A 25,270-nucleotide genomic window follows, 5' to 3' on the forward strand; every position below is an offset into this window, starting at 1 on the left:
AGGCATAATGTCTGCCCGCTGCACACAGCGCATATGCCGCCGCGTGCGGGTAAAAACGCACTGCCACACTTGGTTACATGCGACTCCAGGGTGCCCTAGCCGGGAACACACTCTGCTCTATACATGGCTGTTGGTTCATTAAAACACTTGATTGTTTTGCAGCCGTGTTCAGTCATGTGGCTTGGCACACGATGGCATCACAAAGTGATTCACTCAAAGTCAGAGCCTGGAAATACAGTCACCGGTGTTACATGGAGTCATGTCATCTTATCACATTCTGGAGTGTGTTTACAGAGAGAGAGAGAGAAAGAAGAAAGACAGTCGCACATGTCATGGTCTGTAACTACATGATTTCCTCAACATTGGCGCAATGCATATTTACACATTTCTCTCTGTCTAGTCTTATTTTAGTATCCTAAACCTTCATCGTTTTGTTTTTCACAGGGGTGGATTATAAGAACAAAATGCGCTAATGTTAAATATTCTGTATTGGTTTAGTGTAATTCTTTTCCTAATTCTTGGTTTATTCAATTTCATCTCCTTGAGGCTGGTGGGCATGTTAATGAGGCCTGATTTCTTTTTTTGCCTGTGTAAATTGCAGCTATCACCTAGAGCCTTTTGAACAAGATTACCCAGATGGCCTAGCGTCATGCGCCTCAAGTTTTATTTTCCTTCTCTCCCCTGCCTTCCCTTGGCTGCGGGGGACTGGAGGAGTGGTGCACGGTGGGGTGGGGTGGGGTGGGGGGGGCCTTCTGAAGGCTGAGGGGCTGCCTCCGAGGCGGCAGCTGTGGCGAAAGGAGGGCTCGGGAGAGAGAGAGAGAGAGAGAGAGAGAGGAAGACAGAAAGGGGGATGGGGGGATTAAACCTGCAACCCCCCCCACACACACACACCACCACTCCCCTTTTCCGTCACCTCCCTCTCCCTGCATTTCCCCCCAACCCCAAACACATACACTCACAGAAACACACAGGGACACTTACACAAACACACACACACACACACACACACACCTGCCTGTGCTGCCACAGGGATTGAAATAATCACCCTAATAGGGTGTTCTCGATGTGATGCCCTGCGTGTAGTGTGGTAGTGGTGGCAGCGGCCGCAGTGTGGTGGTGGATCCTCAGTTCCAGCGTGCCAGTGTGCTTATAACAGGAAGGGCACATATGCTTCTGGAGGGGGGAGAAAAGTTTGCCTTGAAAACCTTGAAGCACTAATGTTCATATAGATGAGGTAAGATACTGACTTACAAAGACAGTCAGTGACCCACATTCTTCAACTACTAAACGGGAGGTAATGAAGGTATACGTTAAGAAGGGCTTACAGACATGTGACTAATTCCACTGGAATATAGAGACCTGAGATGAGGTCTTGTCTTTAAGGTGTCCTAAGCCGTAGGCTACAATGCATAACATGTCAAATGTTTAGAATTGTTCTGGGACCCTTACACATTTGATGATAAAAAACGGATGAAACCCTTTCCCCAGGTAACTTAGCATTACCTCCCTGAGAGTATCATGAGGCATCATGCTAACCTGAAGGAACAAGGTGTTAACAATTTGTGTCACGCTTAAGGAATAACACGCACACTCATAGCCTACTAATGAAATGTACTGTACACGGTCCGTATGAACACAAGCTGGTCCGCTCACTTCTTTCCCAGTTTCAACATCAACATCGGTCCCACACCTAGGCGGGCGGTGAGCCTTTGAGAAATATGTCACGTACAGTACGAATATATTCCGAACCATATACTCCCCACATTATTCAGGATGGAAATGTTGGCCTGTTTACTATTCACAAGTGCAGACTCCTGAGTGCTAATCTCCCAGCAGCCAGCCAGCCAGCCAGCCAGCAGCCTCCCTGCTTTGATTGGTGATCTGCGCCCAGGGGCCCGTGGCGAGCACAGCGCAGATTCTCACCTGAGATAGGTGCTATCGGAGGAGAGGTGAGAAGCAGGAAGACAGGAAGCCGGGAAGGTCTGCATGCCGTGCCACTCGTTAGAACGAGAACAAGACGAAGAGAACGTTTTCAATGGCATCACCCACCTCCTTTTTGGGAGAATAGAAGAAGAAGAAGAAGAGGTAGAAGAAAAAGAAGAAGAAGAAGAATCTGGTTCTTTTTTTGCCCTGAAGGAGGTGGGTTGGTGTAGGCGAGAGATGATTGCTTTTGTAAGAGAGTGAAGGAGCCCACACACCAGATGCAGACACGACATCACTGGGTTACATGATGTGTTCAACAGAGGCTGGATCTTCATGACAGGAGTGATGGAGCCCTTTAGGTCTGCCGAAAAAACATGCCCGCTTTGTGTAGTCATGATTATGTCTGAACACAGTCACAGGCATTATATTAATCCCCCCAACCCCAATCATTTAATGTAGTGTGCGTGTGCGTGTGTGTGTGCGTGTGCGTGTGCGTGTGCGTGTGCGTGTGCGTGTGCGTGTGCGTGTGTGCGTGTGTGCGTGTGTGTGTGTGTGCATTTGGGTAGAGGAAGGGTGGAGTGAGGGAGTGAGAGTAGTTCATTTGAGGTTTTGGACCCCTGGCTGCATGAGAAGAACAGCATCCCTTCCAGAGCTCCGGCGTGGAGCAGGAGACCTAATGGAGCCGTTGCAGGTTGGTCAATAGCATCCCTCTCTAACCTCACACCCCCTGTTTGTGTTGCTTGGCTAATGTTTCACTCTCCATCATAATGAATCACCTCTCTCTCTCTCTCTCTCTCTCTCCCTCTCTCCCCCCTCCCATCTCTTTAAATATATATTTTTTTCTCCTGCTCTCTCTCTCTCCCTCTCTCCCTCTCTCTCTCTCTCTCCCTCTCTCTCTCTCCCTCTCTCCCTCTCTCTCATGGCTGGAGGTGAGGAGCGCGCGCGGCTTGATGAGGGGGCTGAAATGAACTGAGCCTGAGCCGCTGGCCCCCGGGGCAGGTGCATATCTTAGCATAAGTGATGGCCGGCTGCGGGCGGCTGAGCGCTGGCTGAGCGCGCGCCCGCAGGCCCCGCCGCGCTGACAGATCATGTATTTATAGGTCTGTTGAAAGACCTCTATTGTGTCCCACATCGCCCCGGACCACGTCTGTCCTCTGTAGCGGAGGGAGCCGCGGGGCGCCCGCGGACCGTGATGGATGGGCGGCCCCCTTCCGATGGGCGAGCGAGCGGCGGAATCATTAAAGGTGCTTGTTTCTGGCCGTCCCGGTGCTGCTCGGGCCCCCCCATCCATCCCCCCCGTCTGCCCGGTAGGAGAGGGTGCCGTGTGTGGCCTGCACATCTCAGGCTGCTCGCGCTCTCTCCTTCTGTCTGTCTGTCTGTCTGTCTGTCTCTCTGTCAGTCTCTCTCTCTTCTTTCTATCTCTGTCTGTCTGTCTGTCAGTCTTTCTCTCTCTCTCTCTCTCTTTCTGTCTGTCTCTGTGTCAGTCTCTCTCTCTCTGTCCGTCTGTCATTCTCTCTGTCTGTTTGTCTCTCTCTCTCTCTCTCTCTCTCTACTGGCGGGGTGGAAATGAGCTAGACTGAGAGAGAATAATGGTGTGAAACATTTGCATGGACACCCCGGCAATTATCACATTGTGGAGATATTTCGCTTGACGGTATGGGGGAAGAGCACAGATCTGTGTTCAGGTGTGTTTGTAAGACAGCGCTGCGGGGCTAATTGCAATGAAGGCAACCCAATTTAGAAAAGCTGAACCTACTGTGTCTTTTGTCACAGAAATGTGTCTGTTGTTTGTGAGTGTGAACATCATTTTGGGTGTGTATTTGTCAGAGAGCTGTTTCATGTGTGTGTGTGTGTGTGTGTGTGTCTGTGTGTGTGTGTGTGTGTGTGTGTGTGTGTGTGTGCCTCAAACAGAAAGAGAGGAGGAAAGATTGCATCAGATGTTTTCTAATTAGTGTGTGTTTGTGTCTGGGTATGGTGCATCTCTAGCCTCTTCGCCTATATAGCATGGGCCTGCATTTGGAAGCGGAAATAAATAACTGTTTAAATATGCTCCGCAACATTCTGGCTCTGCGGCTTCCATTAGCCCTGAGCCATTTGAATAGAATTTCTGCTGTTTTCCAATCTCATGTTCCTCTGTAACCTCAAGAGTAGAATATAAATGATTCTTGCGGAAAAAAAGTCCGAGCCAAGGGGCCTGGAGCCAGTGTGGTTCAGCCTAAAATGCCTCACCGAGAGCACATTACAACTCAAGGCAAGATAAATAAACAATACGCATCTCTGCAAGGGAGCCATTACTGCCTAGTCTCCTCTTGGGATGCTGTCATGCATATATGTCCCGAGAGCTACCTGACGACGGCATGGCTCGGGGGCAGTCTCGGTGACACATGCAAATATGCCGTGTACATCCAGAATTTAATCTCAGAGATGGGATTGGCTCAGACCTGCACGAGTTGATGTTCCAGATCAACCATGGCTTAGCCTTGCGTCAAAAAAACAGTCAAGTTTAAAAAAAAAAACAAAACTCAGAGTAAATCAGGATTCCTGCTTAATGCTCACTGCACATGAGAACTGCACTATTCATGTAGAGATCCTGTTCACAGACTCGGTGACAAGTCCGTTTGAAATGGTTGAGGGTGTTCTTACATGCCTTTCAGTGAAAATGCGAATTAATATTTCTACTTCTGGGATTTGGGCCTAGACGCGGTTATATTCAGCAGGACAATGCAGAGAGCCAAAGGGCTCGGCTTGATCTGCCAGAGCATTCATCAGGCAAATGAAGCTGACGCCCTCCGCTCTGACTTTCTAGAAATAATAGATGGAAATGTGGTCATTATAACGGAATAAAGGTATTTATGAGGCTTCAGTCTGTTCCCTCAGTGTGAGTCTCAGGCTAGCGAAGCCCCAGGCGTTGAGGAGTGGGTGCAGACTTGTATGTGTGTGTGTGTGTGTGTGTGAGAGAGAGAGAGACAGAGGGAGAGAGATTGAGAGAGATTAGGTTTGTGCTGTGTATGTGTATGTATGTATGTATATTGATATGTGTGTGTGTGTGTGTGTGTGTGCGCGTGCGTGCGTGGGTGTGTGTGTGTGAGCGTGAGTGTGATCATGAGCGTGAGCGGGTGTGTGAGTGTGTTGTTGTTGTGCGCATCAGTGACAGGATCATAACAGACTCTAAGAGCAAACAGGGCAGCATAATCATAAAAATGGTCAACTGCATTGGGGGTGTGAGTGAATTATTTAAAGACATTGATGTGAAGGTTTTAAAATAAAGAATGGCAGAGAGACAGAAAAACAGATAGAGAGAGAGGCAGAAAGACAGAGAGAGAGAGAGAGAAAGAGAGAGAGAGAGAGAGAGAGTGCTAATAGGGTTTTACTTGTCTTGGGTGAATATAAGATGATGGCCGATGAGATCAAACAATCCGGCTCGGCGTAATTAAGAATGTGCAGTGTGGAGAGGACTCTACAGGGTCAGCTCTGCCCTTTGATTATCCGCGGAAATCACTGGAGCATGAGACTCCTCAGACGAAGAGCCCGCTCAAATTATCCCAATTTCTCTCTCTTTCTTCATCTCTCTGTCTCTCTCCTTTATCTCTCTCTCTCTCTCTCTCTCTCTCTCTCTCTCTTTTCTTATCTCTCTCATTTTCTCACTTTCTTGTCTTTCTCTCTGGCTTTTCATTATCTACTAAATCTGCTTTCCTCTACATATATATATTACAAAAAAAAAAAATGCGATATGCGAGTGGATATGTGAGTATCTCCTCAGCATTAATCCTCCTTGGTCCTCCTCTGACAGTGTGTTGCCTCAGTGAGGACCATCTCTGATTCCTTTTCAACTCGGTGTGAGCGCAGGAAATGAGGAGCGAGGCCTTGGCGGAGCCTCATTAGCGCGCCTGGCCCACAGGTGAGGCCAGAGTCACTCAGAGGGGTGCAGGAAAGCGCCTCTTTCCCTTTCACCGCAGAGCCGGGGTGCTGCTGAAGTTGTTCCTTCTAAATATTTCATGTGTCCCGATGTACGTGCCAGACATTTACTCAGCTCTTATGAAGGGTTTCGAGCACTCTCAGGGGAGTGGTATTTTCGACATTTCATTCTTATTTTTTTCGCCCGTAAATGCTCTTCACTGCTATTTGAAAACTACCAAAATGTTTTGATTTTGAAGACTACGTATATTTTACACAGGAGGGTTGCACTTGGACCATTGTACATTTGGGGCTGAGACATGTTTGACAGAGCAATTCGTCAAACTGTGCTTCCAGTCTGTGCAAAAGCGATTTTCAAAATCCTTTTGACTCTGGGCTGCACCTACCGATCATGTCCTTATGTACATCCTCATCCTCCTCCCTCTAGTAAATGCCAAGACTGTGTTCACACACACACACACACACACACACACACACACACACAGACAAATTTACACACACACTCACACACACACACACACACACACACACACACAGACAAATTTACACACACACTCACACACACACACACACACACACAAACACACACACACACACACACACACACACACACACACACACAGAGACAGATAGACACACAGACACGCACACACACACACACACACACACACACACACACACACACACACACACACACACACACACACACACACACACATACACACACACACACACACATAGACACGTCTGTAAGGCAATGGAGTCAGTGGCGTGGTGAAACAGAGACGGAAAGAGGGAGAAAACGTGGGAAGCTGAGGGGAGCGGGGGATTCTGCCAAGAGCATTAAAAGACAGACGACAGCCCTCTGTGTGGGATTTCACTTTGGATCGGAGTCCTGAAGGGATATGGCGAAGCCCAGCTGACAGGGCGTGCGTGCAGCAGTCGGCTCCGCTCAGTGCCACTAAGTAAAGAGAGGCCTGCTGCCTGCGATCAATCTCTCCCCCCCTTCAACTCCATAGCCCTCTCAGGTAAGAAGTTTTCCCGGCGAGAGAGTGGCCCGCTTGCATAATGCGCTTAATATTTGATGATGTGGTTAGTTACAGCCTGAAAAGTTTGAGCGCGGGTGGTGGTGGTGAGTGAGTGAGGGAAGGAGAGAGAGAGAGTGGCTCACGGAGAAAGTGGATTAGTGTGTGTGTGTGTGTGTGTGTGTGAGAGAGTGAGAGAAAAATGAATGGAAAAGCATGTGAATGAATGAGTGAAGGAATGACTAACAGAATGGATGAATGAGTGTGCCAGTGGATTGGGTGACCAAGAGAGGGGAGTGAGAGTGCGAGAGAGAGAGAGAGAGAGAGAGTGGCTAATGGAGAAACTGAATTCGTGACAGAGTAAGAGAATGAAAGAGTGAGTGAATGAATGAATGAATGTGTGAGTGAGTGAGTAGATGAGTCAGTGTATGAATGAATGAGTGTGTGAGTAGATGAGTCAGTGTATGAATGAATGAATGAATGAGTGTGTGAGTAGATGAGTGAGTGAGTGAGTCAGTGACTGAACAGGTCAGTAAAGGGGTGATTAAGTAGGTGATAGTGGGAGGATGGGTGACCAACAGCATGCATAAGAAACCAAGCAGAGTGCACGGCGAGGACATTGTTTCCATTCAGTCTGCTGGGCTTTTAAAAGACCTTCCTCCTCCTCCTCCTCCTCCTCTTCCTCCCTGTCTCCTGGGCCTGCCTCTCCTCCACTTAGCCTGAGCACTGGACTGTGGCACAATGGCCTCTCTCTAAAGACCAGCTCCAGAAATAAAAGTGCAGCTAATGGAGTTTAGGATGAGCTGAGCAAAACGCACCGCAGCACTGGCCCTGCGGCCCTTCCCGCCAGTGAGGGGCTACTCTGAAGCCGGAGCGCCCGGGGCAAGGACACAGTAAAACTAGAGCTCGTCAGACACTGGAGGGTGGGGCGGAAGTCTCTCTCTCTCTCTGTGTGTGTGTGTTTGTGTGCGTGTTTGAGTGAGTGTGTGTTTGAGTGTGTGTTAGTGTGTGCGCGTGTGCATGAGTGAGTGAGTGAGAGAGGGTAAGAGAGAGAGGGAGATAGAAAGAGAGATAGAGCAAGCAAATGAGAGATAGATGGAAAGAGAGAGAGAGAGAGCAAGAGGGACAGCAAGAAAGAGAGGTAGGGTGGGAAAGATAGAGCAAGCAAATGAGCGAGAGACAGAGAGAAAGAACAAGAGAGAGAGAGATGGCGCAATTTGTGTTCTTCCAACCACTAACATTATGAGGGAGAGCATCACTTGAAGTCACATTTTGAGCCAGAGAGGGATGCTGAAAGCGCTCCCCCTCTTTTGGAATGGAGGACAGTGAGATGTCGGCCACACACCAGCTGAATGGAAAGAGACAGTTCACGAGACCCAACCACAGGCAGGCAGATGGGTAGGCACACAGACATCCCTGAACACTCACTTTCACTCGGGCTCCCATACACAAACACAAACACGCACAAACACACACACACACACACACACACACACGCACACAAACACACACAAAACCAAACCCACAGACATGCTCTGACACATATATATTCGTACAGAGATAATCCAACATTATCTGCTTCTCGGATTGCTTTGAAACAGATACGCCTCACACATTTTCCAAGAATCTTCACCATTCTGCTCTCTTTTATATTTGACTCCTCTGTTCAAGAACATCATATGAAGACACTTCTCGAAGTGAGTAAAAGCTCACAATCAGACCTGGACCAGGACATTTGAAGCTCTGTGTCAGACATGTTTCAGTCTTGGAGATGGGAGACAGCACAAAACATTAGGGAGACTACACGACACTTTAGTTTAATCATGGAAAATGGTGAAAGACACGGGGGTCAATACAAGGATGAAGGCATTCACCAATTTATGTCCGTCCTCAACTGAATATACTGTAGATTACTATTGGTCCCTGTCGGCTCTTTAGGTTTCATATAAATACATGGAAAAAAAGGACATGTTTGTGATTTCACCTGTCTAAACTTGACTTTATTTTCTAAGGAATAAGAGTTGTGAACACCATAGCTAGATTTCCGCAATGACAACAACCACCTAACCTTGACAAGACATCCTCCTCACAATATAGACACCAGCTTTTCAGTATGCACTATGTACCCTAGAAATTCAACACTCCATTTCAGTCAAGTCAGTTGCATTATCTTCAGACTCCACATTCATTCTTCAAGACATAACATCAGGATTACATTCCGTCAGCGAAGACACTCTCATCCAAAACAGCTAACTATACAACGTCTCTGTATATTGATGTATTTATGAAATTGTGGTACCAGGGCATAGAATACATAAAACAATGTTCTTCAGCACAATCAACTGGGCCACACTCTGAAACATAACCATGAGACTAGTGTTGTTATCTGTAATCCAAATTGCAATTCAAAATGGCATAATGATTTTCAGATGTCCACAAACTTGTTTTCATTTCAATGAAAGTGTGCATGTCTGCTTCAAACACATTGAGGAATCCATGAAACAATGAAACAAACAATGCTAAGGTCTAAATATAAATCAAATCCAACACTGCAATAGCATCCTCCAAGGGATGTTGTTTGTGGCTTTATGATGTAACTAGAGTGGTCAGACATCTCAACCATGAATATGTCAGAGCCATATTCAACCTAAAAATAAACACAGTATCATATTTGTATGCAATAACACAGAGAGAAGTTAGATATTGATATTTCCTAGTGAAATGTGTACTCTCAGACAAAGAGATAATCGGATTAACATAATTTATTTATTCATTTTTATTTTAATGAGTGGAGAATGTGCCATGACATCCTGGCATACTGTGAGATTTGTCCATAAAAGTTCTTTGAGCTATCTTTACATACTTCAACTGTTTTCATTTTTGCATTTTACTTGTCCAGAAGAAAAAAAACAATGGACAAACTGCCTAAAAAACAACATGGAAAACATAGAGATCACATACACGGAGAGAGAATTCTTGCAAAACTCTTCTGACTTCACTCTGTGGAATGTTGCATGTACTGTAATAATAAAATAGCAGTGGTAATAACAAACTTCATTTTTTTATCGTATTTGAACAGTTTGGCCTTTATATACATAGATTTCTTATTTTTTCATACTGTAGCATCAAAGTTTTAAAACAAACTTCATCTGGGGACTTTTATTTCGTCTTCAAGGGAAAGTCACAAGGAAATTGATGATTTAAAAAAGTCATCAAATGTTCTGTATCTTCTTGTGGCAAAAAAATTCAGTTGCACTTTTTTCTTTTTTTTTTCTTATATACGTAAAAAAAAAGAAGTAAAGAAAAAAAACCTATCACACAGGAAGTGTCTGTGCTTCAGCGGTAGTTGAAATGTCTGGCGCCCCCTGTTGCCGGGAGGTCTTTAGTCCAGCTGCTCCTGTTTTATCCTGTTGGTCTGGAGGCCTCTCTGGGCCCGCCTCAGCTCCCTCTTCAGCACGTACTCGCTGAACTGGGAGGAGTCCACGCCACCACCGCACGAGCCTGAGATCTCGAACCCTCGCTGCTGCAGCCGCTCCAAAACCTAAACACACACACACACACACACACATACAACTCAAGTAAGATGTGTGCCAATGAGCCCTTATACGCCTCGTTTTCATTGTAGCAAATTTCCCTGTATATCTTCATTAAAGGAACACACCACCATTTTATGAAACTGGGTAGTTCATCGTCTCTGCTGGAGTTAGATAATTGAGCAAAAGCATTTTTTGTCTCCATGCATGCATTGTCATGATTTCCTTGGCAAGTATTGATTTGGGACTATACTGGGGCGAAGCACCCCTTGACAATCCGCTGAGACTGCCTGTGCCTTGGCGAGTGAGACAAGGTACTTACATGTTGCGTGATATCTCTGCACCCAAATAGAAGTGCTTCGCCTGTACCTCGCCCATAGTCCCCAGTCAATATCTGCCTAGGAAATTGCCTCATCTTAATCTGCATTGCCATTTGTACTTGTTGTGACACAGGCCACAAGAAGGAATTACCGTAATTTCCCAACTATTAGCCACAGCTTATACATAGATTTTGCTAAATATCTTCAGCTATGAGGTTAATACGGTAGAAGTTACTATGGTATTAATATGGTTTAGTTTATTTTAACTTGCATAAAACACTGTCCTTTGGCTTATACACAATGCGGCTAATACACAGGAAATTACTGTAAAGATTAATTTTGTTTTTGGTTAACTCACTTTTACTCGACATGCTATGCGGCAACAAGATGTTCCATTCACTATGCTAAGCTAAGCTATGGGGGCGATGCCAGACTAAGACAATACATGCACGGAAACAATATTGTTTTTGCTTACTTATTGAACTCTATGGGAGATGGTGAAAAACGAATTTCACGAAACGGTGGCGTGATCCTTTAAAGGGACACTTCACCGATTAGCATTAAGCTTTGTATCTTTAGAAAACCAGTCATGTTTTTGAATGGTCGTGCATCATTCCCTCAGTTTGCCTTGAGATGAGAGAAATATGGATTTCAATGAAACCCATGAATAGGACTTCCTGCTTTCAATGGTGTAAAATGACGATTTTTACATCATTGACAGCAGGACGTCCAACATTGAAATCCGTATTTCCACAATCTTAAGGCAAACTGAGGGAATGATGCACGACCATTCAAAAACTTTCTGAAGATACAAAGCTTAATGCTAATCGGTGAAGTGTCCCTTTAAGCAACTCAACTTTTGAGCTAGCTGATAGCCTAATTAGCTTGGTTGGCACCACTTGCAACCACAAGCCTACTGTTTCGCCATCCACACCCCAGAGGTGAAATTTTGTTGGGTGAAATTCATGAGGTGTTTTGCTGTGTGGAAACCTATCGTTATAGACCACAGGTGGAAACTACCTGAATGGAAACACTCACGTTGTGCAGAAAACCTGTAACTCGATGAGCCTTGTAGTAGAGTTGTATACTGTGTGTCTCTTTGAGTTACTGCTATAATATGTCCCTTCGAGATATTTCTCTAATTGACATTTGTGCATTAAAACCAAAAACATTCCCTGAAGAACTTATGACTTCTTGCAGGAGACAAATTTCTCCTTTATACAGACCTAATTTTCAACATGGTTTCAGTATCCAGCAGACAAACTGATGAAATGCAGTGTAAGAAAATTTACATTCCCACCCAACTCTCCTCCATCTCTCACTGTCACAACAAACACACCCAAACTGTGTTTGGCTGTGATAAATGTAAATGTCTTTTTTGAGAGAGAGAGTGAAGAGAGGTAAAGAGAAACAGAGAGAATGTGTGTGTGCGCGTGCGTGTGTGTGTGTACGCCCACGTGCGAGTGCACGCACACATGCACGAGCCTGTGTGTGTGTGTGTTTGTGCATGCATACGAGCTTGTCCCTCGTTCTGCAGCCTCGCAGACATCCACAGACGTGTCCGGGGGGCAGTGGGATCATCGCATTCCATCAAAGCGCCCCCAGGGAGCGCTGAGGCTTCTCTCTGTGCCACTTGGCAGCACAGATCCCCAGCACGTCCCCCCAGCGCCCCGGGCCTGAGCCCCCGCCAAAACTACAAAGGTCTCACTCTGCTGGCGGCCCCCACCCCACCCCACCCCCAGCCCCAGCCCCATCCCATCTCCTCTACTCTCCCCCAGCACACACACACACACGCGCACACACACACACACACACACACACACACACACACACACACACACACACAGCCTCCATTAGGCGCAGATACAGCACCCACTGCGGGCTCGCTTTAATAACCAAACAGGATTATGGGCCCTGCCTGCGGACTACCTGCCAGGGAGTGCACTCTCATAACACCAAGGAGCATCTCCGTGTTTGTGTGCGAGTGCGTGTGCGAGCGTGTCTGTTTTTGTGTTAAAATATATCATTCCTGTACAAACTTGATTGAAAAAAAAAAAAAGAAAGAAAGAAAGTTTCTCGGGAAAGAATAGCGCATGTTTGACTCTGTGGTGAATTTCAAACAGATATTGACAAAGTGTGAGATTCATTTAAAAATCACAGCGGTCAGGAAAGAAAATGCCCCGAGCTTATTATGTGTTGCTGGGTAATTGAGGATGTGTCAAAGCAGAAAGAAGTCTGCACACTCAGGTCCAAAAAAAGTCCGAAAGCTCAGCTGAAAAAAAATAGCTTGGGGTGTGCCAGGCATCTCACTCGTACGATTCAAGACTTCTCCCTACTCTCATCTTCAACACCTTCAGGTGTATTTGCCATATTCCCCTTTGTTATCTTGTACCGAAGACAATGTGAATGCTACTCAAAAAACAGCTTAATAACATAATAACGATAACATTACAAAACCTCATGCTGATCCTCATGATGCTGAAGAAGTATGTTGCAATTTGCTTTATGGCGTGTTGCAAACGCGCAAACATGTTCATTCAAATGAAAATTCATGAGCACATTGTCTCAGGTGATACCACCTCTGATATAGGATCCTACAGGCATGAGGTGCAATATTCTCTGGTTTTCAAGTGCAGTACCATCTTGAAACCCCAAGCCCTACAGGAAGTAAGTGTCAATGTATAACTTAAATATATTCTCCCTTCCTTTAATATATTCTATGGGTATATGTGAGTTGCACTGAATCAAATATACAGTAATATAATAGTAATGCCCCCTCCCCTCATGACACACACACACACACACACACACACACACACACACTAAATGCCCCCTTCTGCTCACCTGAACAGAGTTGAGGTGACAATAGCCATTGAGGGGGAAGCGGATGACGTGAGTGGAGTCGTGGTTCCAGCCAGCGTTGACGGAGTTGCACATGACGTCTCCGATCTCGGGGAAGATGTCCTCGATGAGGGCCTTGTCCCCGCTCAGCGTGATCCGCTCGCCGAGGTCCGGCGCCACGCGCACCACCAGGCACTCGCACGGACGCGACACCCGGCTCAGCTCCTTGTCCTGGCGCCAGCGCTCCAGCTCGGCCAGCAGGGGCTGCAGCTGGAAATACCGGGCCTCCTCGTACAGCAGACTGTAGTCCTATACAGCAGCACAGAGAGAGAGAGAGAGAGAGGGATAGAGAGAAGGAGAGGAAGAGAGAGAGAGAAGGAGAGGAAGAGAGAGAGAGAGATAGAGAGAGGGATATAGAGATAAGGAGAGGAGGAGAGAGAGAGAGAGAGAGAAGGAGAGGGATAGAGAGGCAAAGAAAGAGAGAGAAAGAGAAGGAGAGGGATATAGGGATAGAGTGAGAAGGAGAGGAAGAGAGAGAGAAGGAGAGGGATAGAGAGGCAAAGAAAGAAAGAGAGAGAGAAGGAGAGGGATGGGATAGAGTGAGAAGGAGAGGGAGAGGGGAAAAGAGAAAGAGAGAGAGATAATATAACAGCATGTCATCTCACCAGTCCTAAATCATCTGTCCCCACTTTTAAGGGCTTTAATTCAATTTGATGCTAAATTCCAAAGCAAGAATGCCGTTTTCTTTAACAAATTGATGGAATAGAAAGCACCTGGCCATGATTGTTTCAGACTGTCTGAGAGAGCGACCGTGGCCTCACACTGAACTCCAGCCAGTCTTTTGTCTTTGCTAGTTTTATCTGACATACTTTAAGCGCAGATTGAGTCACCCAGTGGACAGTCCATCAGATAATGTGATTATTTGTTTGCTCTCGGGGCAAGTTTGTAATTAACAGCTAAACGACATGTAGGAGCTAGCAAGCAGGAATGCAAATGCTCACACTGAGAGACCAGGCTAAAAATAAAACATTTTCCACAAAACAGCGGAGCATACTGATCTCCACTATTAGATTATGACTTTTATTTTACATTGGATATTTTCTCATGTCAAAAAAATAGGGCATGTCAACTAAACCCCCATTTCACTGTGCAGTGATCCCCTGGGGGGGAGGGGGGGGGCAAGGCAGACAGGCAAGTTTCTAAGTAGGGTGCAGCCAATGAGGGTGAAAACCCCTAGAGCAGTTTGGGGATCTTGCTCAATGGCCCAATGGCGATGACTCTTTCAAGGACCTTGGATGTCTAACCCCCAGCATACAAGTCTAGTATTTGGTGTTCTTGTGGGGGGGATCAACCCTACGGTTTGTTTCAGCTCTGGCACCTAAACCACTGGGATAAACTCCCAACCCTGAGGAAAATGGCATTTAGTTGCATATTTAACAATCAATGTACACAAAGAACACAATGAACTCATGTGACCTAAAACGCTTCATATATGCCAGACCCTGAATGGCTATAATCTTAAACCCAGCAGCGGCTTCATGTGGAACAGCTTTAATACGTGCTGCACAGGCATAATCACCATGAATATTATGTTCATAATTCCTGTCTGTGTGTGTTTATTCTCCTGAATCCTAGGTTTGGTATGCACTGAAGCTAGATGACTAATGCTATTTGACATGTGTGACTCCCGTGAACTCAAGGAAATGTCAGAAAAGTGGTGAGCGCTTCATGAGAAAGTAAACATTTCCGCTGCTCTGCCCACTGCAACAAACCTAATTGGAGATGGCCAAATTCTGGACCAAATGAGAAAGTAAAAAAAAAAAAAAAAACCCTCATCCTTTCCATAAACCTTGCGCACGACATTCTGAATTGAGTCAGACACTCACTTTGAAGTCATCTGGGATGAGGAGCTTTGAGGTCCTGAGGAAGTTGAGGATGTAGCGGAACATGTGACCATCCCTGTCAATGAAGTAGTGCTGCTTGAGGCTGTCCAGGACAATGGGCTCTGTGCCATCAAAGAGACGGCCAATTCTGTTCGCAGAGACAGTGAGAGAAAGAGTGAGCGAAAGAAAGAGAGAAGGAGAGAGAGGGAGAGAGAGAGCGAGAAAGAATGAGGAAGATGCAATATGAGGCAAACATGTGGCACCAAAAGCGACAGCAAGCCTGGCTGAACTCCCTCGCTTGTACACCCACTCAGACAATAACAATGAAAAACAGAACTGAACAATAAATAAATTATTACAGAAATTGTGGATTAAACCCCTGGTCAGACACAGAGGTTGGGGCCATCTGGTGGAGGTTGGGCCCCCAGGGCAGAGTGCTCCAGGGGCCCAGCCTGAGGGGACAGCGTGGCCCTTCATCTCCAGATGGCCCCCATACCCTTTGGACCTGTACTGCTTCTGGGGCATCTGTCAGTGTGACAGAACTGCCTTTGTCTGGGCTCTGTGTTCAGCAGTTTAACTACCAAAAACAGTCAGAGTAACAGAAGGCATCTAAAAATAAATAAATAAAAAAATAAAATAAAAAAAGCCTGGGAATTTTTGCTGTTTAGAAAGTTAGCAGGGCCGTGATGCAACGATGATGAAATTTGTTTAACATAAATACATTTCAAAAGACATGATTTATTCAGCTGTGGGATAAGTAGTAGGGGATATGACTGAGGAAAGTCAGGCAATGAGTGGAGCACTGCCAACATGCAGTTGACAGTCACCCACACGCACACACAAAAAGTGCATATCGGAAGCAATGAGGGGGGGAAAAAACACACGATTTTACATTTCCAATGAGCCTATCTGTGGAGCATAATCTGTCAGACATAGTGCTGCCTACTACTATCTGGCAGGGACTGTCAATTTGTGCTAAACACAAATAAGTTGGCCTAAGTTTAGGGAACTAAGAGGAGTGTTTGCCGAGACAGGTTTGGGTTAATAAGAGGGGATCCGAAGACTGTATCCATCATGCACTTCGTCCCACTCACAGAGACACACTTTGACATTCATCAGTTCTGTCATGGAGGATGACAGTCAGCGGTCACAGACCTAATAAAGATGACCAAGACAGACAAGGGGCTACATTAGATCTATTTCACTTTCTGAATCATGCCATGTCCTTCAAAACAGTGTCCAGCCAAAACTGCTTGGGGTGCTGCACACTGCAGACATGGACTGTGAAACAAAAGCTATTGTCAGTTGTGGCGCTTGTCAGTGAAATACAGCGTAAAAGATCCCAGTAATTATCACTTTTATGAGCAATAACTAAAATCTATTTTCAACAACCATACTGGTTGCTGTGACAAGATGTGTAATGTGAATAAGGCCCTCTGTATGAGTCCCTTCTCGGGGCAATGCTCACCTGGACTCGGGGAATTTCGTTAACGTGGCCAGACTGCTGGTGTACATGTGGCCACCGACGTCGATGTGCACTGGTGCGTTGGACTTGGTGAGCTGGGCAGGAGCGGGGATGCCCTGGTTACTCAGTGGCGAGGCTGGCGATCTGGTAATCATGGGTCTGGACATGTTGGACCTGTTATCCTGTCAAAGACAACAAACAAGCTTTATAAGGTCAGCAAGTCACAGAAAGGATTATATGGCTATATTCATGTTACTGGACTACACATATCATGATGTCACACTAGCATGACTTTGTTGGTATGTAGTTCCATTTCATAAAAAAAAAAAAAAAAAAAACATTGTTCTGATATGCTTTGTTTGAACTGGTGGCCACTTTTCATTGAAATGTATACATTGTAAATGTCCCATGACATTAAAAAGATGTGACGGTAACAAAGAGAGAAAAGAAGCAAATTCAGTGTAGCATTTAGTGTAGGTGGCAGCAGCATCAGCAGCAGCATCAGGCTGCCCATGTGTGCCCTTATTACCAACTCTGAAACAAGGACACCTTAGTGTGTCAATCAGAAGGGGGAAAAAATATATACTTGGCTTTCAAATTAAATCTGTAAAATATGCATTAAGCCCACATACTGTAAGTCAGTGGGTAACAAAAAACATTTGTCAGAAAAGTCATGGGGATGTTTGACTATACATTTGCTCATTTGACAGGAGATTAAATACAGGATACTATCACAATGCACAGGGCACAACTTTCTGGTCAACCTGCTATCAATTCAGATTATACTGGTATATCCTCTGTTCTCCCTTGAAATTGCCTCATGCGATGAAAATGCTGTGTGCTGTGCACACAAGAATAACTTTTTGGAAAAACCTAGCCGTGGTATGGACCACACTGTTTTGGCTAAGTAGCCTAGTCTGGTAGATGATTAGAACACGAGAAGATTTAGGAAAAGGCGGGTGATTTTTACTCAGTTTTACAAACAAGAAGAAGGTGGATTGCAACCGTAACCTACGTGGTCAGAGATTTTTTAACGGAATCTGGGGATATTTACTTATATTATTATATCCAGTTCGGCGATGCAATAACGAGTAAACTGGAAGTTCTAGTAATCCCAAATATTTAGAAACTTAGCAAATGTACACTTTTCGTAATAGACTACCGCGAGAATAGATATCTCAGTACTACAAATAGTAAACAGCTGTTCCAGATTCGTCACACCATCCCTTAACGAATGAGTCCTTCAGTCTACTGGAGGCAAAGTTGGGAAAAATAACTTCCGACCACAACGCTCATCATACTCTTCTTTCACACATCATGATTAAAAGGCTCGTGTTTTCCTTGTATAGGCTACCTAAGAATATCAATTACCTGCACTGTCAAAGGGGCAGATTGTTCACGTGGGAGGGCACCGTCACTCATGGATATCACAATCGCGGAATCTCTGTATTCTGTCGGACGGAGTCTTTTGGCTACAGCCTGTCCAGTACCATCCAAGAAAGGTAAAGAGGGTGGTCGGGTCTTCGTTTTATGATTCGTTAAGTCCATGATAACCATCAAATCCATAAGAGTTGCAGTCGACTCAAAGACAGATCGGTTTCCTCGTGTATAGCCTCACCATCCTTCGGTGTAACAGCGACAGTAGCCTACTAAATGGGACAGATAAGATTAACTAAAACGGGTTCCTTACAGCGAAATGTTATCCACTGTGAACCACCCTTTTCGTCTAATGATAAGGCTTCAGAAACTGCCCGAGGAAAATTTCGAAAGAATATTACGGAAAGGTATCGTAAAAGTCCTGTCCCATAATGTTATCCTTCTTTGTTTAAAATTCCTGCATCTGTCCTCATTACGCACGCGTCTAATATCTATATACATTTGTGGTTCTTCATCGTGAGTTCGTTGTTTCACCTCCAGCTCTCAAGCGCTTTCCTCTGTCTAACGCACAGGAACAGCTTCAGGTGAAGATCCACACTTTCGAGTAGAGCACATCAGAAGGCGTGCACATTTCCCAGCACAATGAATGGAGCATATTTCAAATGATTGCCCGGGGTATTTGCCACATATTGTCAGCGTTTAAGGCAATGCGGCAAAACTGTAGCTGTGCGGAGGGAATAACATTACAAGTATTTAAGCCACAGTACATAGTGGATAAAACTGTAGGCTACAACATAGTCTGATAGTAACTTTGTGAATAAAACCCACCTCCTGTTGCTAATCCAGAAATCTCTACATTATCCAAATACCCTCAGGGTACTAGTGACCTTCTCTATACAGCAAACTCCCCCATTTTCCTTTTGGTTTCCATATAAGCTTGGGCAGAGTGTGCAGACAGGCATTTTGCTTGTAGAAAATAGCCACAGCCTCAGTGAACTATGCCTGCAAATAATTATTCATAATCTTAAATGGGGTTATGGGGTCCACAGAATGCATTTCAAAGCTAGAACTGGACATAATAGTTTAAATGTGATTGGGTTCTATTCAAATCAAACAATTATTTCTATTATTACTGATTTTGCATAAACATGTCAGAAGACAGGTCTGATTGCCATGACCTCATAGGCGAGCTCTATTCCACAAAACACTGCCTTCAGAATAGACTAAATATTTTGAGTCTCTATATGAAATAAATACCCTTCACTAAAATGTGCATATTTCTGAGAAACCTAGGATAAACTGTTTCAGCTTCTTTATGAGACACATGTAGGCGGAACCTGTTCTTGGAGAATGTACTGCTGAAAGCAACTCTAAACCCAGCATCCTCAGGAATAACCCTGAAACGTAGACCAGTCAAACTCCTACTGCCTCCCTTTCCCTGAAACATCTGAGAGAAAACGCACCCATGAGCCCAGAAGAGGGCTGTGAATAAATTATTACCGAGTGTGTCACAAAAGCAACCCGGCTTTTTTTTTTAAAAAAAAAAAACATCCATGTTTCACTTCTAAGTTGGAGGTGTCGGTTTCACACCTAGATACTCAATTAGCAATTAAGCCTGCCTTTGAGTGCTGCTGGTCTTCGTGGTGGCGGCGGGCTGTGGTGGTGGTGGTGAGCAATCCCAGCCTGATTTGCATGCCGTTTGTGCCTGAGCTGATAAGAGCCGAGGCAGAATCCATGCATAGTTTTAAAAATTCAACTCCAGGATCAGTGGCAGGAGCCAGGGGGCCCGCGGGGCGCCGCGCGGCTCTTCAAAAGGGGGGACCTGTGTGAGGCAGATGGAGGAGTGCGTGGGATCACACTCCGAATGCAGGTAATTTGTTCCCTGACTAATTTGCAGAGAGATGGTGTGCGCTTGTGAGTGAGTGAGTGAGTGAGTGAGCAGGAGAGCGAGTGAATGTGTGTGTCTGTGTGTTTGAATGTGTGACTGAATCCAGCCAGCAAAAGTGAGGAAGAAGAAGAAGAAGACGAAGAAGAAGAGGAAGGGGAAAAAAATAGACACGGAACAAGCTGCACTATGAAACGGGCCACCCTAAAAGGCTTGTCATCTGCAGGCGGGGGGCTAATGTGCCAAGGCAGCGGGCGTCATGACCGTTATCATTAAGGTGTGTGTGTGTCTGTGTGTGTGGGCAGTGTTTGAGATAAGGACCCTGAGGCACACAGCAATGCAACACACAACAGACACAGACACCAAAATCCCAACCTTTTTTTAATGAAGGACCTGATTTGAGGTATTGTATGACTCCCGCAACACACACACACACACACACACACACACACACACACACACACTCACACACACACACCTTATAGGTACCTTAAAATGCAAATGGAAATTCATCCCACAATCTTTAAAAAAAGATTGGCTTTATGATTACATGAAAGTCTCCGCATATTACAGGTTTTAAAAAGTGCCTCAGTATTGAGTAGCAATGTGTGTACAGTATGATTCAAACACCAGTTGAAATCATACTAACCTGTTGCGGTTTTCATCATGCACTATGCTACAAAGTACAGTACAACCTTAACTCTAAAGTTACTGACCATCATCTGTTCCAAAACAAAATATAACCTCGGTCTGTTTACTTAAGCCAGGCAAACATGCCACCCAAACAAATGACTAATATTCCTTTGATTTTGATTGTGGTGACTACTTCCCTGTGTCAGAATAGTCCAACACATCTGGACCTGGTTTGGGCTTGACTCACTCCCTTGATTACAGATGGTTATGAACTAAATTTGAATCTAAGTCTGCTTTAAACTATCTGGGTGTCACTGAGTCCATGTAATGTACTGTATATGACCCAGCATTGGAGCATGCATAACTTAACTTTCAGAATGAACACATGAAAGCATGGGCCTTAATGTATGGTCATCTTCCCTCACGTTAACAAAAAGTATGAATTATGCTTATTTCAATATTTATAATGACCGTAAACCTCTAATGCAAACTAGGATTCATTTAAGCTTATCACTAGATTCCAAACTGTAAGGAACACTACGGATGAAATGGCTACATATTTTCAAGATGACAGCCTGTTGAAATGGAGATAGAGGTACACTGTAATAATCCACTCATCTGATGGAATAGCTCTGGTGTAGCCGATAATATTCCCTGCTGGAATGTGAGATTTCATTGAGGCATCTTTCAATAGAGGCATCTTCAATGCAGTGTGTCCCGAACTGCCCTATCAGCCACATAAGACATCTCATAGCATCTCAAAAAGTTAACACATGCATTTTATCACCATAACCACGTCAAAACTATATTCTGATTTTAAGGGGTTGTGAGTCCTCTTTGCCAGTGAGCTATAGATGGTTCACGAAACTTACTACAATGACACTAAAACCACTTCATTGGAATGCCTTTAAATTACTGTTGGAAATGTCCAATATGTACATATTTGGCCAGACATAGCCTGCTTTCCAAAGCCTTGAGGGTCTAATGGGCTGTGGGCAGGCATGGACTGGCCATAGGGCATACCGGGCAATGCCCGGTGGGCCGACGCATATATTGGGCCGAGGCTGTCATAATTTCATAATTATAAAACAAATATTAAGCTCATTTATATAGCGTACGGCCGCAACGGTAGCGAATCGCGGCCCATTGGTTGACTGCCTTAATGGACATTGAGCTAGTCCAATGAAATCTCAGGCCCCTCCCTGTCTCCCCCCCGGCCTCATCTCCCTCTTGGAGTTCGACCGGAGTTTGAGACCGTCCGTATATGAAAATGTACAAAGACAAACCACAAAAGCGCAAGGGGGGCGCAGAGAAGTTGCGAGATAAAAGGCAAAAGCCTACAAGTGGATGCAGCAAAAATGTGCTAAAATTACAGAAATGTTTGCCACCACAAGTTCAAACAGGGCCGTCGACATTACAGCAGTGCAGAAGCAGCACCGAGTGCACAGGCTTCAGAGAGGCACATGCGAGTGTGCAACAGAGTAGTTACACAGAGGAAGGAGTAGCTATTCAAATTGATTCGGAGGAGGAGGAAGAGGTGAGAGACGTGACCCAGCAGGGACAGATTGAGGAGGAGGAGGTCAGAATAGCTACTGTGAGCCAGGTAAGAAGTAGCCGAAATGTTGGCTGAACTGTTTGGGCGCACAACGAACAATTAAAAGTTTGAAATCTGCGACTGCTGCTTCCTCTTGCTTAGATGCATTAACCTGCCTACTATGTAGGATTCAGCACCCAGTTAAGCAAAACAAAGTTTTATAGTGTGAGCGCGTCTTTTTGTGTGGTTTCTGTGTAGGCCTACCCCTCTCGCATGCATTTCAATTGCGATACCCATCAAATTAACGAGTTGTCGGCTCGCCATCAACCTTCTGAAATCTTAAGACAGTCACGATTGGTCGAAATTGTTGTCAATCTTGACGCAGTAGCCTACAACAAGTAAACTATCAAATTTCTTTGCGCAGACAAGCAGACACCCATACACACATTCATGCAGTCAGACGCCTATACTGTACATCTTCACTAAATAGTATCAAGGTGAATTGTTGGCTAAAACTGTGCAAATCCTCAACATAAATTATAGCAGGTTTTATTTAGTGAAGTATTTAATAGCATGAGTTTTGTGCACAACCTCATCCTTGCTGGTTTAAAGGTCACTCTAGTGGGTGCGTGCGCGCGCGTGTGTGTGTGTGTGTGTGTGTGTGTGTGTGTGTGTGTGTGTGTGTGTGTGTGTGTGTGAGAGAGAGAGAGAGAGAGTATAATAATTAATATTTTTTTTCATGCTTATTTTTTACAAACAAAACAGTGTGCACATATGTTTTATCGTGTAAATTATCATGGTGGGCCACTATGGCCAAAAATGCCCGGGCCGTTTTTTGGTCCCAGTCCAGCCCTGGCTGTGGGCTACGTATCACATCGTTTGTATCGCGAAGAGTGTGGCATGGTTAGGAGCCGATTGGGACGCAACGATGAGCCAGGTGTGGCATTGGTAGGTTAAGTAGCCTACTATGGGCGAAAGAGTTTCCCAACCGTGAGTGACTCAGACGCATTATAGGGCAGTCAGAAAACAGGGAAAGTCGCACAGGATGCAACTACACATTTAGAAGTAAATGAACACAAGCCATTCCGTACGATTGCCCAACTTCCAAACGAAGGATGTCCAAATAGGTTGCATGCCATGTCTGACTTTTGGTAGACCGATCGTTTGCGGCGCCGCGTCAGTGTCGGTGATGGCTGATGTGTAACGAGTTTTAGACGCCAAACAGTGAGCAAAAGAAAGCAACATTTCATTTGTAATTTTCAAAGAGTGGGCTCCCGTTGCAAAATGATGGTGAGTACAAAGAGATGATTCATGAAATTGGCACTGACGTGTGTAGAATAGGTACCTCCTGTCTTACAAAATAAGAAAACCCCTCCGGCAAATTACTCCACAATGGCGTCTTTCATTAGCGGATCTGGGGCACTCAGGAAATGGAACTGGTTTAGAAGAGCCAGGAACTAAAAAGAACCTCACTCGAAATGTGTAGATGTGATGTGTTAAAACGTATGACAAACAGACGCGGAACCTCTGTTAATGAGTTCCACGGAGCTTTAGCAACACGCCAGAAGCGTGACGATGGCTAGCTTAGTTTTCTCCGTGAAGGTCGAGTAAAGAAAGCTAACGAATCCAGTGATCATGCGTTTCAGTCGCGACACTAGCTTGAAATACAGATATAGAAGAAAACACCGAACAATATCCAGGAAGTGGTTAAATATTTTTGTTGGAACTGTGGCGCTCATCGCCTGGCACATGCGTAAAAGCGACTGCGCCCTGAATGTCCTAGTCAAACCAAGCGTCGGAAATAATAGCAAAGCAAATAAATCCGCGCTTACCTGAAACATTGATGAACATAAAGTTGCTTTTTGAGAACCTATTCCTTCCGATTTCGCTTGCGATCTGCCTCCCTTGCTACACCAGAGAGAAATGCAATAGCTTGGCTAAGGTAGACAGAACAAAATACAGAGAATACTTGCTCCAGGGCTTCGAAACCCCTCAAGGCAAAGATCAGGATACAATTAGCTCATGTCTCTAGCCCAGTCTAAACCAATCTGCAAAATAAAACTCCCGGTGAAAGAACAGAACATCGCAGCAGAGCATCGGCCTACTATCTTGTATTTATATTTTTAATCATACAATTGTGTAAAAAGATCCAGATATTTTTTCGGCACAAACAGCCTCACTCCTCTCAACTTATCCATTGCACTCTTCCACCGAAAAGCTGATTTTAATCGTTATGATTAGTTTTGATGTAATTTTCCCGCGGGCAGTTTTTGCAAATGGATGTGTGTTTCTTTGCCAAAAAGGAAAGGCAGCAGATGATGATAATTATATAGATTGTTGGTTAGGTCTGATCTTTTGATTTTTTAATGGCACTTTTTAAGTACAACGTGTTGGTGTACTTTCACACAAGAAGCACATCATGAGATGCTGGAACTTGTTGATTTCAATCAACTTTAATCAATGGATGTATGCTTTAAGGGAAAAAATGACACTATTTTTCTCTCGCACTTTCCCTCTCCTCCCTATGGCCAACCTCCAGAATGACGTTGTTATATAAATAAGCACTTGCAGCCTGGTTTGCCCCAATCAAGTCTGAATCAGCGCCCGGGGCACATACGAGAGCTCATTTCAAATGTTCAACCATGCATAATTTCAAGAAAATTGAGGCGCTTCCCTCCCAAGCTTTTAGTTTCAAACTGCGGGATACTGATAGCAAAGGGCACAGCGCAATACAATCCGTGCATTTTGCAATAAGGAAAATGCTATGCATGTTAAACAAACCAGTTTCATTTGGTTTAGATGTTCATGATGTGTTCTTTTACTATTTGAGAGTGATCTTCCCTATTGAAACATATATAGGTTATTTATATATTTATGATAGTCAGGATTGGATTTTATTACAGTATAATACTGGATTCAATTTCAGGTTAAGGGGA

General features: G+C 44.9%; 1 protein-coding gene across 2 annotated transcripts; it reads right to left on the reverse strand.

Moving 5' to 3' along the window:
* Positions 1–9,493: 9,493 nt before the first annotated feature.
* LOC134102680 (BTB/POZ domain-containing protein KCTD1) lies at positions 9,494–24,363 on the reverse strand. 2 transcript variants are annotated; one of them, XM_062556873.1, is made up of 5 exons: positions 24,167–24,363; positions 16,909–17,087; positions 15,444–15,588; positions 13,561–13,866; positions 9,494–10,404 (listed from the first exon to the last, which is right to left on the reverse strand). In XM_062556873.1, the coding sequence occupies exons 1-5, from the start codon at positions 24,173–24,175 to the stop codon at positions 10,246–10,248; spliced, it is 798 nt and encodes a 265-aa protein (XP_062412857.1). In that variant the 5' UTR covers positions 24,176–24,363; the 3' UTR covers positions 9,494–10,245. The 2 variants fall into 2 exon arrangements, with proteins under 2 accessions (XP_062412857.1, XP_062412848.1); XM_062556864.1 differs by lacking the exon at positions 24,167–24,363 and adding an exon at positions 18,277–18,782.
* Positions 24,364–25,270: the final 907 nt, after the last annotated feature.

The sequence above is a fragment of the Sardina pilchardus genome, chromosome 2 (genome assembly GCF_963854185.1).
Source record: "Sardina pilchardus chromosome 2, fSarPil1.1, whole genome shotgun sequence".
NCBI classification, from domain to species: domain Eukaryota; kingdom Metazoa; phylum Chordata; class Actinopteri; order Clupeiformes; family Clupeidae; genus Sardina; species Sardina pilchardus.